Source organism: Plectropomus leopardus, chromosome 9 (assembly GCF_008729295.1).
Source record: "Plectropomus leopardus isolate mb chromosome 9, YSFRI_Pleo_2.0, whole genome shotgun sequence".
Classification (NCBI taxonomy): Eukaryota; Metazoa; Chordata; class Actinopteri; order Perciformes; family Serranidae; genus Plectropomus; species Plectropomus leopardus.
In genome coordinates this window covers 25239563-25259884 of record NC_056471.1, presented here as the reverse complement: position 1 = coordinate 25259884, position 20322 = coordinate 25239563, and the positions used below count along the sequence as shown (strand labels likewise).

The 20322-nt window shown below is 39.6% G+C and overlaps 1 protein-coding gene across 1 annotated transcript; it reads left to right on the top strand.

Annotated features, from left to right (window-relative positions):
* Positions 1–3816: 3816 nt before the first annotated feature.
* On the top strand, positions 3817–20179 carry LOC121948070 (rab11 family-interacting protein 1). The gene is given in 7 exon segments (XM_042493330.1): positions 3817–4615; positions 8574–9103; positions 9940–10543; positions 11168–11316; positions 11319–13527; positions 16201–16336; positions 18953–20179. Coding segments are annotated over 7 exon segments (4269 nt in total). The 5' UTR covers positions 3817–4235; the 3' UTR covers positions 19214–20179.
* Positions 20180–20322: the final 143 nt, after the last annotated feature.

Genomic DNA, 20322 nt, shown 5'->3' with positions numbered 1-20322 from the left:
CATTAATCATTATTTTAAGGAACTTTCTCATTGTTTTGAGATACTTTGTCATTATTTTTGAAAAAGTTTCGAGTTATTTTGACAGGGTTTCTATTTTTTAAGAAAGTTTTTCATCTTTTGGAATAGTATTTCATTTCAAGTTTCTCATTATTTTATTAGGCACTAAATCGTTTTGAGGTAGTCTCTCATTTTGAGATACTGAGTACTTATTTTGAGAAAGTTCCTCATAATTTTGTGATACCAAGTCATTATTTTGAAAAGTTTTGCATTATTTTGAGATACTAAAGCATTATTTTGAGACAGTTTCTCTTTATTTTCAGATACTAAGTCATGATTTTGAGAAAGTTACTCATTAGGATGACTTCAGGATAGGCGCGATAGGCTTCCATACGTAGCACCCTTCATCACAGAAAGTAGCATTTAATATTTCTCTGCCAAATTCTGCGTCATTGGCGAAGCACCTTTACTTGCAAGCCCTTCTACAGGAGTGCCTCTGAGAAAGTCCAGTTTTGTTACCTGTAGTTTTGCACTTTGCATCCTCATTTGTTTTTCATAATTGAATCAGATCTATTGTGTCAAAAGTGCATTCAAAGACTTTGCAATGTGCTCAGATGTAGCGCACCTTAAAAGAAGTTTTGGTCCAGGCTTGATCTGTTATGAACTTATTGCAGCGGGTTTCACGATATGCAATTAGAAAACGTGCGTCATATTGCGGAACAGTCTTAATAACTGCAGAGGTCCTTACAGCTGCAAAAGTTAGATGAGATCCCCCAAATTTGTTTTACATATGTTATGTCACTGATATTATACTGATGAAAGTATTCAATTCATTAATATGTAGATTTGCAGAAAAATAACAGCAGTGGAGAAAAAACAAGAAGACTGTTTCTATTTTATGCTAATTTCTGCACTTTCTTTGCTCCATCATAGATTATTTTATTCATCCTGACGCAAAAAGTCTTCAACTGCAAGGTAAGTTTATCACATTTTGTATTCAGTTTTTCATCAATTAGATGACTTTTTGACTCAGGATGAATGAATGTTGCCATAAAATAATGCCTTAAACTTGATTCAAGACCTCCACAGTATAAAGTGTTGAAGTTTTGTGTGTTGTTATATAGTCACAGTGTGGGTTGTTGCTGTCTTTTTCATTACGACAGAAAGTATCCACTTCTAAATAACTATCTGTTGACCAAGGGGGGAAGAAAATCGAGCACTTCTTTCTTTCTGAAGCTCTTATTTGCACTTTCACTTGTCTCGTTGGGGCTAAAGCCGTCCCACAGTGAGAATTTAACCATTTTTTCGTTGACTTTGTATTTGTAAGTTCACTTCATGACACCGTTTTCTACGTTTTGAATGTACCCGATTTATTAGGTCAGTTTGACACGTCGACAGTGCTGTGTAAATGTGTAATATAAAGTACAGTATTGTGTGAGGTGTTCTCTCTCTCTCTCTCTTAAAGAAGCCAAGTAGAAAAGTGCCACAGAAACCTTAAACAGTTGGATTCTGTCGTTGTGTTGCTGTTCTGAATGTGAGCGTTTATTTGTATTTACTCCCTCAAAGTGGCTGTTATCAACACTGTGAAACATCCGTAAGATTTTTACAAATCTAATAGCTTCTGTTGTTTTTTATTTATAATAAATAAAATAAGCACTGAAGCTGAAAGCTTACATTGATGATGATCTATCTACTGTTAAAATTGTTATGCAAACTTGGCCAAAATTACTTTTAGACATTTTTTTTAATTAAAGAAGTAAAATAGATCAGTTTAAAGGCAACAACGTGGATTTCATTACAGTTTTATTTCTGTAATCAAATAGCATTACATCTATGACTCCAGATAGTGATGCATTGGATAGTTAAGACTCGTTTAAAGTTAAGATAACTGGTATAAATATGGCGTTACGGCCCAGTCAGCATTGGCACAGCACTTTTCAGAAAACCACTGATATGTTACATTTGTATGTTTCATACATTTATATCTACTATCTACGGTGGCGCAAAATATCTGAGCTGATGCATTTATATGTTGGTGGTAAATGGGATGAAAAATGGGTCCTGTATGGGATTTTCTAAGGGCTCCATATTGGCCCCATGCCAGTTGCCCACATGGTGGGCCCCACATGGATTATGTGAGGGTTACCAGGGGATTATACGAGGGTTACCTGGGCATCTCCAGGGGCCCATTTGGGTAAACTCACACATGGGGCCAGTATGGAACCTTTGGAACATCCCATTTACTACCCGCATGGGCCCCACACACTAATGTTGGTTGAGGACTTTGTCAGCGTGAATTGAAGGCGATGATGAATGGCATAGCACGTAATCCATACCGTCGTTTGAGACTAATAAACAGCTAAAACAGTTATTTTTTTATCACAGCATTTCCAGAGGCTATTTAGCCTCTAAATATGTTTTTTTTTTTGTTTTTAGGTGACCGTTACTTTATCTCCACCAAAAGTGGATATTGTAAGCCAAAACACGACCTTTTCCGAACAATAACATAGAGGTTTTTGTATTATTTTTGTTTAACATAATGTATCTGCTACATAATAATGAACAAATGTAAAGTACATGTGTTTTGCAGATATATACAATGCCAATCTTCACTGTGGCGATTGGCATTCATACCGTGTCTATTTTAAATAATTGGAGATTACATTATTTGCAATCAGTGGTCAGCACATGAATTTTGTTCACAAGCCATACTGTCATACACATGGCTTTGACGTAGAGAAAAAAATGTAACACCCCCCTGACACTGTCTCAAATATTATAACACTATTGACCACTAACTGAAGATGCACGTCAAAGTTAAAATGATGTACTCTGGTTTAATATGTTAATGGATTGATAATCACATAGCTATGACATCAAGCAGTACATCAAGAATTAGGAACTGACAGAATATTTAGGAAACAAAACTCAAACATGATGCTTCCTGTTTCCCAAATATTGCATGTTTATCATTCCGTTTTGAACTAAAAGTGAAAGTGGAAATTGCTGTAGAATACACAAACAACATGCCGTCTTCAATCACGAAATATCCCCATACAAACTCTCCCTTCAGCAAAAGTGCACACACTTTTTAATAAAGGTCAAGTTAAAGGTTAAGTAAGATTAGTCAAAATGCCAGTTAAATTTCACAATGAAGCTGTTTCAGTGTTACTGCAGACATTTAAGTGGATCAGATGGTAGCTGACATGTTTTATTAGATAACAAAGATATAACAGGATGTGACTACAGCTCCTCCGCCCGGGAGACTGTTTGTAGTTGCTCTTTTTTTGTGTTGCTTCTCCTCATACTGAACTGTCACTGATCTCCTCCAGGTGGTGCTGCAGCTGCAGCAATGACAGTAACTTGATGAAGTCCATCAGTAAAACCTGATATCCAGCCAATATCGATAAGGGTTTGGCTGCAATTTTAAATTAGTGCACCAAATTAGGAAGTTTAAAAAAAAAAGAAAAGAAAATGGAAATGACTGATCAGCCTTGGGGTCTGTTCGGGGTTTAATTTTTTTAATTTAATTTCAAGATCCAAATAATTTGTCTTGTTGTGGTTGATAAATGTAACACTTGGCTTTGTTTTTGCACCTACACGCGGTGAGACACATTGTTCCAGAGATTTTGGCTAGAAACTAATTCTCAAAAAAAATGCAGGAAGAACTGGAAAATATTTCGTTTCCATGGAGGATTCAGCCCTGAAACTTCATCTGCTGCTGTTTGACATGCAGACAGTCTGCTGCAGGTCCACTCTGTGACAGCAGCGTGCAGCACAGCAGCAGCGTGTCTGTGGGTCTGATGAAGCTGTGCTGGGTGTTTCTCTTTAATTCTGCGGCATCTCTCTCACTGTATGCGGGCCTGCTGCTCTGGAGGAGGGCGGGCCGTGAAGCACAATGAGCACATTTCGGACAGTAAACTAACTGATGCGACATGCACGGCGCACGGATGATTTCAGCACGCGGCTGCTCTAACTTGGTTTTCATTGATTGGATTTGGGAATGGGCACGCGGCGGAGCTGCAAGCTGAACCACACGGGCTCGTGCTGCTGTCTGAAAACTGACCTCGGGTAAACCCTCAGAGGCTCCGCGGACTTTGGAGGGATTCTGCAGAGGTGGGTTTTTTTTGCGCAGCACGGAAACTCTGGCGCAACACAAAGAGGGATGATCCGCTGACAACACGGAGCGAAACTACTATCATTAAGGGACGCATTGGTGGCTCGTGCATCGGTGCAAGATGATGTCACTAATAGATCTGGACGATGATCAGCGATGGGTGCCCACTCATGTGAATGTCACCGTCCTCCGCGCGAGGGGACTGCGCACCAAGGGCAAGCACGGCAGCCGCTACCTCTACACCATCATCCAGGTGGGGAAGGAGAAGTACACCACCGGGCTGGTGGAGAAGGCGGAGGTGCCCGAGTGGAACGAGGAGTGCTGCTTCGAGCTGCTCCCCGGGATCCTGGAGGACGGCGGCCGTGGCGCCTACCCCCCGGGGAGCGGAGACCTGGTCCTCACCGTCATGCACCGGGTGCTCATCGGACTGGACGTGTTTCTCGGTCAAACCATCATTCCCCTCGATAAGATCTTTCAGGAGGGGATGTGTCCTCGAGATGAGTACGTTGTGTTTGTATGTTAACGAAGCATGCACGCAGTTTGTCAGTTTGCTGCTCTCGCAGAGGACAGAAGCGATGTGTCATGTTTTTGTGTCAGACTGGGAGAGACGGTGGTGGAAAAAGTACACTTAGTTCTTTGATTTAAGTCAAAGTAGCAAAATCACCAGTCATGGAATGTAACTAAGTACATTTACTCAAGTACTGTATCTAAGTATGAATTTGAGATACTTGTACTTTACTTGAGTATGTTTTTTTTCACGTCACTTCACTCCATTACACACAGAGGGAAACATTGTACTTTTACTTCGCTACACTTATCTGACAGCTTTAGATATTTTACAAAGTAAGATTTTTTGCATAAAAACATAAGAGATTACAAAATATTATTTTTTGTTGTTATAATTAAATGGCCAAACATTTTATACAAGTAAGGCTGTAGCAGTTGTTAGTTAATCAATCAATAGATCGATTCACAGAAAGTTAATTGCCAATTATTTTGCTGAGCATGTGGGTGTTTTTCTGCTTTTTAATTGATGTTGAGTTTTTGGGGACGTTTTCAATTTTATTTACCATTTAAAGTTTTTTTTGTTAATAATTTTGTGTTTGAGGTGTTTTTTCTGTTTGTTTTTTGTTTGTTTTTTTTTTTTAGAATTTTATGGATTTTTTTTCCTTTTTGACAAGAATTTTTTGTTTTTTTTTCTTATTCTTATTCTTTTCTAATTATTTAAAATTTTTAAAAATATTTTTCTTGCTTTGGGTATTCATATTTTTAATACCTTAAGTACATTTTCCAAATAACACTTACTTTTACTTCGCATATCCACCACTGTATATATTTAATGTTTAAATATTGTGAGGTTATTTTCTAAATTTTACAGAATGACGTTCAGCTTTTTACAGTTCTTCATTCAGTAGCCTGTTAGAGTGATAGTTTTCTCCTGTCACCTGCTTCAGTTATCTCCTCATAGTGATTTTCAGCCATGTTTTAACAACACGAAACACAGAAGCTCATTGCACCAATAACTTTACACAAGAGACACTTTACATCAGAGGTGTTGGTGTTTTGCAGGATAACAGAAAACTTCTAAAGCTTTAAACTAGTATGGACTTTCCTGACTCATTGTTGTTAAAAGTAATGATAAATACATGTTATTTGGAAAAAAAAAAATTCTGTTGACCAAAAATTTTATTTCAAACAGTACAAAATGTTTTTTTCCATAGCTCATTGATTGATCGCTTAAATTTCACATATTCATTTAATTCTTAATTTTCAATTTATCATTATCATCCCTACTGTAAACCCTAAATGCATGCAGGCTCTTTAAGTGCTGGCCCTCTGGGCTCCAGAAGCAGCTCCCACAATGCACTGCAAATCAGCACGATGAGATGCAGTTTCCACTGTGGAACAAGAAGTGACTCTAGTCAGAGAGCCTCCATCTTTCTGCACAAAGCACTTCTTCCATTTCCTTTTATACAACAGCAAACCATGTAGTTTACTGTTTACATGAGATAGAAGTAATGTGTCAAGTTTTCATGTCAAGACGGGGACAGGCAATAGTGGAAAAAGTACTCACAGACCTTAGTCTGACATTATTATATAGCTACACCACAGTGTAGAAATACTCTGTTACAAGTTAAAGTCCTGCATTTAAAATATTGTGTACTAATACTCTACCACCAAGGATATTATTAGATTATTTAGTAAACTTTACAGGAGAATGACGTGCAGCTTCACATATAGTTCTCCATTTAATCGCCTATTTTAGGGATAGTTTTCCCCTCTCGTCGGCTTTGATGATCTTCTCAAAATGATAATCAGCCATGTGCTTCCACAACCTCAAAACACAGCAGCTGATTGTGCTGACTGCCGTCCAAAAGAACAATATTAGATGTGTTTGGCAGGATGACACAGAAAAAGCTTTAAACCCTAAATGCATGCAGGCTTTTTAAGTGCTGGCCCCCAGGCTCCAGAATCAGCTCCCACAATGCACTGCAAATCAACAAGATGAGACTCTGTTTTCACTGTGGAACAAGAAGTAACTCTAGCCAGAAAGCTACTGTCTTTATGCACAGTGCACACCTTTCACTTTCTTTTGTACTACAGCACTAAATGTATTTTCAAATACGTGTATGGTAAAACATGTAGTGTATTGTACACAAGACAAAAGTTATATGTCATGTTTTATTACAGACTGGGACAGACAGAGATGGAAAAGTACTCAGATATTTGACTCACGTACAAGTAAAAGTCCTGTATTCAGAATCTTGTTACAGTAAAAGTATTTGCATCAAAATATAATTAAAGCACCAAAAGTAGAAATACTCATTGTGCAGACTTTCAGAATCATGCATATTTAGGGGAGACTGGGTATGGTTGTAACATTTTTTTGTCTCAGCACCTAAAACTCACAGATTTTTTGTGTTAGAGCTCCCAAATGTGGCAAACCTTGTTTGTGTACTACAAATAGCAATGTTTACAACCTCTACAGAATTCATTAGCTGATGTGAAGTAGAGGCAGTTCAGTTATTACAGTACATTACAGTACAAACATCAAAATGAAGTACCAAAAATAAAATTACTCATTATGCAGAATAGACCATTTAAGAGTCATATTACAATATTACTGGATTATATTCATTTATGCATTAATGTGTACATCATTTTAATGTTGCAGCTGGTAAAGGTGGGGTTAATTTCAGATTCTTTATACATAATATTTTAGTTGATTACTGCTGGTAAAAGAGACAAAACATAATTTGTTTTCTTTATTTGTACTAATTGGACACTTTATTCTTCTTTAGTACTCCCTTAACCCAAATTATTTACGAAATGTTACTTTGTCTTTGAGATGTTTAAATTTTGCACAATTTAAAATACACTAAATGCTAAAATAAATGCAGGAAAGGGAGAGCCAAATAACACTATTGACCACTAAAAAAAAAAAACAAAACAAATGTGCTTATTTGAAGCGTCCACCCAAAAACAAGGTTTAAATTTCACAATGTTATAAGAAACACAAAAGTTAACACACAGAACAAAATGACAGCATGATTGTGCTTTTTTAAAATGTAGACCTGCCAAAGTAAGATGAGTGAACTTGCGCAGTGGTATAAATAGTACAGGGATGTGACGAAGAGTGACAGATTGATTATCACGTTGAGTTTTGAGAACTGCAGGGACAGAGAATATGAAGAAACTGTTATTTTGGTTATGCAAGGCGTGTCCATGATAATTAACTATGACTGAAAATGTGTAGTTTGGTTTGTACTCTGTGGTTTACGCTCCTCTAAGTGAGCAAGAAGTCAGCTAAGAGTGTGCTCTTTTGTTTTAGTGCTTAAAAAGTATCTCTTAATGTCATTTTATTTGCCTGATTGTGAATATCTGAAGACCTCAGTTGTGCCACAGGTGACGCAACAGGACTCTCCAGTAATATGTGAAATATCTCCACTAAAGCAACCAACACATCTGGCTTTCATTGTGGGCTCTCCTCCCTCTCTATGCTCGGTGAAACTCACACTGAATTCCTCCTGTTAGTTTTGGCTCTGCAACACTTTCTCTGGTCCACTCAAAGGCTTTGGGAGGCAGGGACAGAGAGAGGATTTCATTGGTTGACTCTTCATACAGTTTCACACATGTCTCACACACACACGCACATACAGGGACTTTGAGGAATTTGGGTTGTAATTTCCCTCTCTGAGTCTTGTGAAAACAGTTTATTGTCAGAGATTATGGGTACAATCCCCCAAGCAATGTTGCCAGATTATGTAATATGTGGAAAGCATCGCCAAAAGGAAATCAATGCTTTATGTTGCTGCTGGTTTTGTCCCTGGGAGTGGTCAGATAACACATGCAACATCTGATTTGTCCTTTGAAAAAGATAGTTTCACACTTCAGATATCCTGTTAAGTAACACATTTATTTAAAGCAGTGATCTAAGATTTTCCTTTTGTGTCTTCAGATGGTTTAAGCTCAACTCCAAGGCGGGGAGAAAGGAGAAGGAACGCGGTGAACTCCAGGTGACGGTCCAGTTCACACGCAACAACATGACAGCCAGCATGTTTGACCTCACCATGAAGGACAAACCTCGCTCTGCTTTTGGCAAGCTCAAGGACCGCGTCACAGGGAGGAAGAGGGGGGACATGGAGTCTTCCTCGGCCATCGTGCCAGGCCGCTACGCCGCCCTGTCAGGCTCCCTGCCGTTTGGGGAGGAGATGGGCGGCGGGGGGCCGGTGGAGCCACGAGATGTGGAGATAGCAGAGGAGAAGAAGAGCAAGATGAAAGATTTCTTCAAAGGGAGATTGCGTAAATCGTCTGACACCAGGTCATGCTCATCGCTGGCCTCGGAGAGCAGCGTGTCCTCCATGGCCAGTGATAACCCCGGCCCTCCGCCCTGCCTGGATCTGATGTCAGACCCTCCCAGCTCCCCCATCTACACGAGCAAAGTGAGAGTGGACGCCCTTTATGGAGAGACAGATTTAGCTAAAAAAGGTAGGCTTTGAAATTATGTATATATGCATAACATGAAGGCTGGCGGCTGTTTTTTTTTTTTATGTCTTATAACAAATCACATTCCCACAGTGTTTTATTCAGCAGCAGAGCTGGTCCGCCTCCACAAACATCAATTAAAAATCATTCACAAAGCAAATGCCATTTGCCGTATTTAATGAGTGGATATTGCTTAAGCCCCTCAAATAGTAACTTTATTGATCATGAAACAAAATTGTGAAATCTGGGTGGCTTCTGCTGCTAAAAAATCCTAGGAAAACCCAATAAATCCCTCTGTACCCACCACATGTAAGAGTTCAACCCATGCTCAGTTTTGAGGCTGATACTAATATCAGTGTTTATTTGCTGTTTTGTGATTTAGCATTTAACCTTAAAGGAACATTATTTGAAATGATAAACATCCTTAAAATGTATTTGAACATTCAGTTAAAATGTTTTCTTTAGAACATTATTACAACTTTGAGGTAACATTAGTCAATGTTGTGGGAATATTAACAACAGCAGCGTATCAGTGATGCTGTGGAGTACAAAGGAGCTTTTAAAGCTGCACAAACTGATACTTTTATCAGATTTTGAACAGTCACAAATTGACAGTTTAAAAACACCCATTTACATTACGAACAACTAAAAAATGAATTTTCAGACAATAAAATAAATTTGCACGTAACGATTGACATAAAAATGTAACTAATAAAGTTAAGACAACAATACAAGTCCCAACATACAGATTTAATAACCCTTTCAGATTTACCTGTTTTTAGATTTTTAAAAAATGATGTGGATTTGAGATGTTTTGTTTTTCTTCTTCCCTCCAACAGTGCTCACCAGTCAGCACACCACAAAGGTCCTCACACACAAGCGAGCCTTCAGCGATGAAGCCAGTAAGATCTCGACAGCCTTCCCTCGACCAAACCTCGCCGTGGAGTCTCTGAAGGGTCAGACCATGACTCAGTCCAAGTCTTCCTTGTGTATAAACGGCAGCCACGTCTACGACTCCGAGCCGTCGACCCCAAAGAGCTTGGGCGCCCACCAGTCCAAACTGGTCCTGCTGGAGAAGTGCTCCCCGCTCTCCCGCTCCCTGCAGAACCTCACCAAGAGAAGCGACGACAAAGGTTCCTTTGCCGATGGCCGACGCTGGTCCTTTGACAAGATGAAGAAAGAAGAGGAGGAGAAGGAATCTCAGGCGTCGTCTCCTCCGGTTCAGCAAGCTCAGATGGGGGGTCGCCCCTCGCCGGCAGACATCCCGATCATCTCCTCTGGTGCTTTGTCACCTGACAAAGGCAGGAAGCTACGAAAGACGTTATTCTCTGGAGGGAGGAGTGATTCTCTCCCGGCCAAGTCAGACCTGAACCAGTCTGGTTCTACGTCTGAGGGGAGGCTCAGGGGCTGGTTTGGCTCCGGTGAGTCCCAGAACAAACCAAGGTGAGTCGGTCGCAGGCTTTCCTCTGGGCTTCACTGTGTTTGATGATTGACAGCAGACACATGAGAGGCCTGTATTCAGCTGGGTGTCAGTGTTTGCTCTGCTCCATGCTCATTTAGAAAATGGAATAGATTTATTTAATAGTTTACTCCATTTTACCACCATGCTGTATCATCATTTCATACTATATTTTCCACAAATAGCACTCCAGCATCTCCATTATCTGTATCAACGTCTGTCTATCTCTATCAAAGATGCAACATCACCGTGGTCAGAGTAAAACGCCCTCACAGACGGACATGAAGACACTCATTCCACTTTGAAATGAGCTCACCCAGCAGAATAGCTGCCAGTGCAGATGGTCTTGAATGGCTACGATGCATTTTTAATTTTGCTTGACTTTTTTTGCAAATGTGCTTTGCTTTTTTCTTTTTTTTTTTTATTAAGTTCCTGTTTTCATGACTGTTTTTTGGCCAGTTTCATACTGATGTTAGTGGGGTTTCATAACTGAAATGTCAGTTAGCATTTTTGTTGTCTTTTCTGTTTGTGTAAGAAACATGTTCCCCATCTGGTGACCTGGCACATCATTAACTAAGAGGACTATTGTGCCCTATTTTCCTCTGCAGGCTGGAAGTTTCTCCTAAGGTAGAAAGCAGCTCAGACGTACCCCCTCCCCTCCCTCCTCGCTCCCCTGTACCCCCTCTCCCTCCGCCTCCCCTCTCCGGTCATATGTCACCTGACGACTGCAATCACACCAACCCCTTCACCCCCTCCTCCTCCCCTCCTCAACCCCCATCTCCCCCTCCAACCCCTTCCCCTCACGTATGCAGCGCAACCCCTTTTTTGAGGATCTCATAGCAGAAGAGTCCCAGCAGTCCTCTTCTTTCGCGCCTTGCTCCTCCTCTGGCTCCTCCCCCTTTCATTACACCACTCTGCCCTCGCAGCCCTGCACACCCAGCACTGCTTGTGATGCTAATGCTACAAATATGGCTTCCATAAAGCGGGAGCGCCCCAGGCCGGTAGCTAGACAGATATCTCTCCCTGCGTTAATACCCAAAGCAGCTACACCCAACCCCTCCGCCCCTCGCTCCATGTCAGAGAGCGCGGGAGAATGGGATGACTCGTTTGATGCCTTCGCCTCCAGCAGGCTCAACTCACCGAAAGGAAGTCTTCCTCAGAAACAGAGAACCAGTCCGACTACATCTTTTAATAACCACACTAATAATCACGCACAAGAGCTGCAAACATGTGAAGAGGAGCCTCCACCGTTGCCTCCGAGGAGACTTTTAAGAACTTCTGTGAATGAGATTTACTCAGACGGTTGGCTGCACCGCGGTCAAGAGCTGGCCGTCCATAAAGAAGCTTACCTGCTCTCACAGACCGGCGTGGCCTCGCTGCAACGTGGACGAGAAGGAGAATGCAAAAGAAACAGCATATCCCCGGACCCGCACACAAGCAGCGAGACCTCCGACTCCCTTAGCGTCAACTCTCAGTCGTACACAAATATGACAACACCTGGATTCGTCTCTGAAGAGAAGCTCAAAAAGTTCAAATATGAACCTTTGGAAGATGAAACTGACTGCTGGGGAGGGATGCTGTTCGAGCAGGACCTGTATGGACGAGTGTGTAGAGGAAACTACGGACATCGTTTATCGTTGAATGCTGAAGAAACAGCTGGAAATAAGATCCCATCGGTGAACTCTGGACCTAAAATACTTCTTGACAGTGAGATATCTGTTGCAGACCTCTTGAACATGACCTCCATTACTACTTCAAAGTCAGATGCAAAAGTGCTAGATGTTACAACCAGTCCAATGGAGGAGACGGAGTCTAATTCACCTGAAAACACATACATCGACAATAATGTGTCTTTCTCGCTGACCCTAGGAGATCTGAACCTGAATAATTCAGATTTTGGTTTCATTGATTCGGATGGTTCCTCGCAGTCAGAGGTAGCGGATACTCTTAAAGCCACAAAGAGTTTTCCACCACTGCCAGAAGCTTCACAGATTTCGGCATACCATGTAGAGACGGCGACCACACCTGAGGACATGTTCACTTTGAAGGACACCTACATACCTGAGCTGAACTCTTCCTTTGAGATGACCGCGGCGTCAAACAAACTCTTCAAAGTCTCTCCGATTTGCCAAGACAACTGTCAAGATCGACAGTGTGATTTGAACAATGTGGCGCCGCATGGTGACTCGAGGGGGAACAGCAGAGAGATCGCTGCTTTGTCATCACAAAATCAAACATTTAACCCAACCGATTTTGAAACTGAATCCAAAGAAGTTACATCAAGAAATGTGGATGATTTCAAAAAGACACAAAAGGACTTTGATGATAACGGGAACCCACAAGCCAAAACACATAACCAGAATGAGACCTTTCCTGGCATTGTTAGTGCACGTTTCAGACCAAAAGGAGTTTCCCGACAGAACAGCAGCGGCAGCCCGAGCAACCAAAGCAAAAGCGGAGACAGAGAGTTCGAACAGTTCTTATCCCTCGTTCAAAATATTTCCGAGGTCAGCGAAGGACCGTTGTCATATCAGCCCTCGAAAACGGCTCTCTCTTCCCTTCTGGCATTAGTGGATAGTAGCACCAACAACACAACATCACACGTATCTTCAACAGACAACACAGCGACAGAAAAATCCTCTGATATCAGTTTTGAAGACCTCCACGCTAAAGTAGCACCAAACTCCAGAACCCCTTCAAAGTCAAAGATTGGGCAATCTTTGCAGGAACCCTCTCCTCCCTCCATCCCTCGTGCACTCTCCCTGTCCGCTGACACACCAGCTACCCCTGTCTGTTGCCCCTCCATACATCCCTCAAGCATGGGGCCCAGTGCTGGAGCCACTCTGGCTGTGGCCCCCTACACCACCTCCTCCTCCTCCACCACTGACCAGCCCTTGGTCGATGCACGGCACTCACTTTTCCCTGAGGAGACACAGCCAGCTAGCAACCTGCCCCGTCAGGAGAGCAGGTGAGAACCCTCACACAAGGGTATCACATGTGTAGGTGTTTACGAGCTGCAGATTTATACATCCACCACAAAACACGTAATGGTTTTTATTTGGTTGCTTTGTTGACTTTTGGCCTGGCTTGTTTGATGCTGAATGTATTTATGCTTCTGTAAGTTTTTTTCATCCAAAGCCGTTGGATGATACCTGCTGCACTATGCTTGGCTTTGCTTCACATTTATGTTTTTCATCTCATGATTCTGTTTCTTGTCGGCTGTTGTGCATTTTGTTGTTTTTCTTACACTTTGTTCTGCCTAAATTTAGCTACTTTTGCTGCTACTTTGACCACCTGCTACTAGGGATGTCCCGATCTAGTTTTTTTTATTTTTTTTTTACGTCTGACCCCAATCTGAATCATTTGATACTGAGTATCTGCTTGTAGAGTCTTGATCCGATACTTGTATTTACCTGGATAATACAGCTACACATTGCACACTTCAAGTACTTTAAAGTAAAAAGTAAAAATCAATTGAGTTTTAATGCTTGACAGTTTAATATCTCTGCAATGCAAATCAAGAAAAATGTCTGCATCCAAACAGTTCCTTGAGATTTTAAAAAAAAAGGTTTTACAAAAAAAGGCTTTACAAAATAAACAAACTAAAATTCTTTTAATATGGCTCTCATTACAATTTAAATTGCAATTTTACTCACAATTTTATCACAAAATAACAAAGTAAACAAACTAAAATGTGTCTAAAATTGCTTTCAAATCCATTTAGTGCAGCATTGTGATAAAAGTACAAAACACTATTAATTATTAATATAATCACAATCCACATAAAAGTGGTGTTATAGCTGAACTTTAACACTTCCAGTATCAACAAATCAAAATTGGTCACAGCATTACTGTGAAACTAGTTCACTAAAAATGAACAAAAATTACATTTCTATTTAAAGTGGTGAAGCAGCTTCAATTACATGAAAAAAGACAGTTCCTACTTATTAAAGTAGCAGCACGACAGTAAAACCTGAATATCTGCAGCAAATCCTGCCCTCTGTTTAAGACGCCTGTGTGACAGCGGACGTAAACCAAGAATTGGACAAGATGCGTGTTTAAAATAACCCATCCCGATCAATTAAAAAATGCACGATACTGATTCCTTCAATCCGATCAGGACTTCCCTATCCGCTAAATTATGTCCAGATACTGAAAAAATACTAAGTGAAGCTCATAGAGATACTCAATACCATTTTTTCCTTCCCAATCTGATTCCCGAACTTGTGTATCAGCTGATATTAGGTAGTGATCCATAAAAAAATGACAGCTGTATTCTGCTAACCCAGTATGGTTGTGGAATAATTTATTTCATTGTTGTGTGGCAGCATTTCCTAAACCTCTCATCGAGTACCACTTGTCCCGAATGTTTCAGATCTCTCTCTGCTCCATCGCAGCTGATTCAAACGATCAGCTTGTCTTCAGCAGCTTCAGGAGTTCAAAACGAGTTGATGGTTTGAATTAGCTGCGTCGGAGCAGGTAGAGGTAAACTATGTGGTATCGGATCAGTGCTTAGACTTGTGTTGTTGCTGATAGCCGATTCAGCATTTTAGGCAATGTTGAACACATTTTCTATACTTGCAATGGTGTCAGAACAACTCTAAAAGCATTTCTTCTTTTATATGATATATGATATGATATGATATGATATGATATGATATGATATGATATGATATGATATGATATGATATGGTATTGTATTGTATTGTATTGTATTGTATTGTATTGTATTGTATTACCAGAATATGTGTTTTCATCCAGTGTAGTTCCATGATAATTAATTACAGATTTATGGCTCTCCAAATGTCAGTTGTCACACCTGGATTTAGTCCCAGGAAACAAGTGATTCATATACTTTGTTATATATGCGCAATCTTTTTGTTTGGGATATCTTTACAGCAGGTACATTTCTTCATGACAATCAGGCTTTTTTCCATGTAGGTTTTCACAATCAAAAAATCTGCTTTGCGTGTTGAGGTGCATAGACAATAATAATAATAAATATAGAACAGAAAAAAATGTATAAAAACTACAATGCCAGTATGTACAATGCAACTGTTTAAAACAAAAGAGCTAGGCAGGAATGTGCAAAAATATAATTATGTTAAAAAACATGTTTGTTGTCCAAGAAACAAACAGATCGTAGAGTAAATGTTACTGAACTATTTAATTATACTCTCTTATTATAGAGAATGAAAAAAATACGAGAAAAAACATTTTTTATTTTTTTTTATTTTAGAAACCCAGCTCCTTTCTGTACTGTGATCACGGCAAAGCTGTAATTTGAAGTCTGGTTTTTATTGTGATTTCTGTTTCCAAACATTCCCTTGCTTCTGTGAAACCTGTTTTTTTTTTTATCCCTGAGATGACTAAATCCTCCAATAACAAGCGAGCAAATTTCTTATTTTAACTGGACTCACATGGCTGCAGTTTAAATGCTCAAAGAACAGTAGATAGTGTTTGTATTTCTAACTTTTCCTTCACAGATTCTTTCACATTATCTAATCTGCTTTGAAGTGTTTCTGATGTTGTAACTGCTGACAGTCATTTGTCTGTGCAAGATTAGTCATGAGGAAACTTTTATGCACTTACAGTGAATCTGCTGTGTTGAAATACTCGTGCTGACCTCTTTTCTTTGCAGACCTCATCCAGTGAAGCCGTTGACCTCCAGCCAATCGGAGAAGAAGGAGAGTCGTTCGGTTCTGGAGAAGTTGAAGTCCACCATCAACCCTGGACGCATCGCCCACCAGGTTACAGCGGAGCCTGAGAAGAGTCAGGTACAACCAAAACAAAAAACAGCTTTTAATGAACCATTTACAGCGTTTACAGCTGACAAACAGACACCATCAAGCAGCAGTATTAGACGCACAGGATGGTGGCATTTGTTGAAGCTTTGAGCAACTACTGTAGCAAAAAGAGCGAAAAAGTCTGCACAGGGCGGGTGGGAGGTGATGAGACAAACAACTTGACATACAGTGAGTCATTAAATTATGTGAGTGACAAACTATTTAAAGTCAAATCAAGTTCTTTTCTAAACCTAACCATATAGTTTTGTTGCCTAAACAACAAAACTAAAAACCAAAAACAAACCCTACGCTGTAAGTTTATTTGAAAGACTGTTTGCATTTAACAAGCAGAGACTGTACATTTCTAGTGAAAACTTAAGTTTATTTTGAAAAGAGACAATGCATGTAACAAGCGTAAATTACAACGCCATCCCCTGTATGTCCAAAACTGCTGCAGGAGAGTCATATTTTGGCGCGACTGGGACTTACTAAGTGTCGGTATTTGACAATTTGCTCAAAAGGAGGACCATTTTTGGTCATTTACAGACATATTGTGTTGCATAATTATACTAATGTGGCGAAAATAAAATATTCATACAGATCTGTATGATATTTCCATTAACTGTAAAAAAAAAAAAAAACACAGTTACACACAGCTAGGCAGTTCTTAGTTTAAGCTGTTTTACATGTACCTTTAACATCTTGTAATTGAGTAATATTACTGCCATTTAGAAAATGAATCAGGATTAAAAAGGGAAAAAGAAACAGACATGAAAAGTGTGCACCTCCAGCACCAGCTCCCTATATAGACTGAGGTTACTGGGGAGAGAAATGCTGATCCCATTAATTCTTTGTCCCAGATAAGACTTCCAGGTCCTAAAATAATGTCTCCAGTCTTCCTCTGTAACACCAGGGATTGTCTCCGTAAAAGTATGTCATGCAATAAGGTGATTCTGATGCTGCCACCGTCATTATAAAATGCTGTTTATTACCTTTAAATACTTTTAAATCTATGAACTGCTTTTGCTTTTTATGATTTCTCCATCGTGTGTTTCTTTAACGGTTCAGGTAAATTCTGGGGTTGATACTGCAATGAAAATAAATAAAACACATCCCTTTTTTCATAGGATAACACAAGGAAATTGTGTTTTGACAGTAATTTGTAGATTTGAGTCGGTGTGCAGACCAGCATTACCATCCATTATGTCACCTATCAGTAAGTGGCAGACAGGATCCAAAGACTCAGTCAGTTTATTAAAGTGTACCCATAATGCTGTGTGAGTCTCACTGTGTGCAAACAGCAGAAGAATGAAGTTATTAACATGTCATACTAAATTACAGAAAGCCATTAGGTCCACAGACTATTTAATGCTTCCATGAGCATTTATTAAGACCAGCAGTGCACTCAGTGCTAATAAATACACTGCAGGAGCAAAGATGACTTCATTATTTCCTGTGAATCACCATCTGCAACACGATACGCCATGGTAAGCCATTTAATACCCATCGTTATAAGCCACTAATTTCAATCAGTTTCTCATTTAAAGGAATAGTTTGAAATTTGAGAAAAAGCCTGTTATGCTGTCTTGCTAATAGCTAGACTGATACAACTTTCACTTCAGTATGTTAAATATGAAGCCAAATCTGAGACAGTTAGCCTAGTTTAGCATAAAGCTAGCCTGGTATAATGGAAGGGAATGTTAGCAGTGATCAATTAAATATATTTACTTTAAATTCTCATGAAATTAGATTTTATTTAATGTGAAAATATTACACCACAGTTAAATGTATTTAATTTTTAAAATGAAGTATCATTGCATCATTTAAGTTGATATTTTGGGATTAGAACGTCTTTCTGTGGATATTTCAGTGAGGAGGAGCTTTTATTTTAGCACCCTGCACATCAGTTTGCCAGCATCAAGAGCCATATTTAACACATTCAATGCCTTAGGCGAGCTTTCCCTGGTGCCCTCCAACCCCAATAATAATAATAATAATTTTACTTTTTGTATTTATTAAGAAAGTAAGACTAACAAGCAACATGGCTCACAAATAATAATATCATAATAATAATAATTAAACAATAAAAGAATACAATATATGCTAATTTGCTTTTTTTTTGTGTAATTTGATCGGGTGATTTGCCTTTTAATTTTTCTGTTACTCAAATACTCCACATAACTCCACTCCAGCACATTGCTTATTATTAACCTAATGTAAAACAAGGACAGATGTTCTGTACCAGGTTTTAGCATGCTATTTTCTGCCCGTATCCCTGGGCAAGTAAATAAATTAATTAAATAATTTGATTAAATAAAATACAAAACATCAGTTCGTAAAGATTTAACATACATAATTATCCCCATATTCCTCCCCAACTAATTATGATAAATTAGTTGTGCAAAAATTGCAGCTTTAAGATTGTTGGGGCACAGTCATTCTTACATCCTAAAACCAGTTTGCGCCCCTCCCAACCCCCAGCATTCATAAATACGTGCAAAATAAAAGTTACATAATGTGTTATTTATGGATGTTGATCTACTCCTTTGACTGTGTCAATTACCGGCCAGGTTCGCACACATATTCTTGCTCTGCGCTCTCTTGTAGGAGGTGACAGTGGACAACTCGGCCCAGTACCAACACCTGACCAACATGGAGCTGATCTCCCTGCTGCTGCAGCAGGAGATGGACATGCAGAAGCAGCAGGCGGCCTCCGAGCAGCAGGCGGCGCAGCTGCAAAAATGTGAGGCCGAGCTGAAGAAGGTGAAGTTACAGGTTCGAGACCTGGAGGACTACATTGATAATCTGTTACTTCGGATCATGGAGCAGACGCCCACATTACTTCAAGTGCGCAGCAGACACAAGTGATGACAACACTGGTGTTGAATACTGTTTCCTCAAGAGCGGAGGCAAAACACAGGGTTGTTATTAAAGATCTGGAATCACTGTTCCAGAGACAGTTACAGTCAAACAAACGCTCCAAAAAATCCGATCTCACATCCAGGTCTCCTCACTGCTGATACTGCCTTGTTGATGTAGACACGATAATATCCAACATGCATGCTGGTTACTATCCCAATTTGGCACGAAGATGAATTACTGTGAGAGAAAAAGCTTCAATCAAAGCTCAGTGATTATTTCAGCCATGCTTTGTAGAATAATTTCAAGTAGTCAGCCGTCAATTTAAACTTTAAACTCACTGCTTTCTCACATGCTTAAAATAAAATACAGGCCGGATAAAACTTTTTAGGAGAGCATTAAAGCTGCTCTTTTGGGGTTAATGTAGTTCTTGTGGCAAAATATAACGTTAGCTCAAGTAACCTTTTAAATTACAGCTGTCGAAGTGCAAAAAAATTTTGACACACTTTCCTCTCAGACTTTTTTTCTGAAATGCCAAGTGCAGAAAGGTTAACTCGAGGTAATTGCATATTTTCAAACTGAATTTAAGAAATGCTACAAAAAAAAGCAACACGTCATAAAATGCTGCGCTGCAATGTGAATACTATGAGAAGAGACGTTTCTGCATCGCTGTATGATAAGCAAAACACAGTATTCATATTTGAGTCTGTTCATGTTTGACTAAAGGAGATGGAGACTTATTGTTTGCATTTTGTTTCTTTGTTTCATCATTTTTGCCACTTTATTTTTTTTAATAGCAAAATCTTATTGTAGTAATAAAGCATCAATGCAGCAGATAAGAGTAAAATAAGTTATTTCTATAAAACACTTTTGCCATGACAGTATATATACTAATGTCACTCTAGCCCCACTGTAGCTACTTGCAATGCTTTACATGACCGCAGTACTGTACTGTAATAAAATAAAATGCACATAGCCAGACTTCGTGAGGTCCCTCTGTTGTTGGTTTGTCGCTGATCAGATCTCAGTGAGACTGCAGAGACTAAACATCCTGCACATACTGTATGCGTGGTATGTGTGGTACGCTGCAGCAGTGCTCATGTGTGTCCACTAGAGGA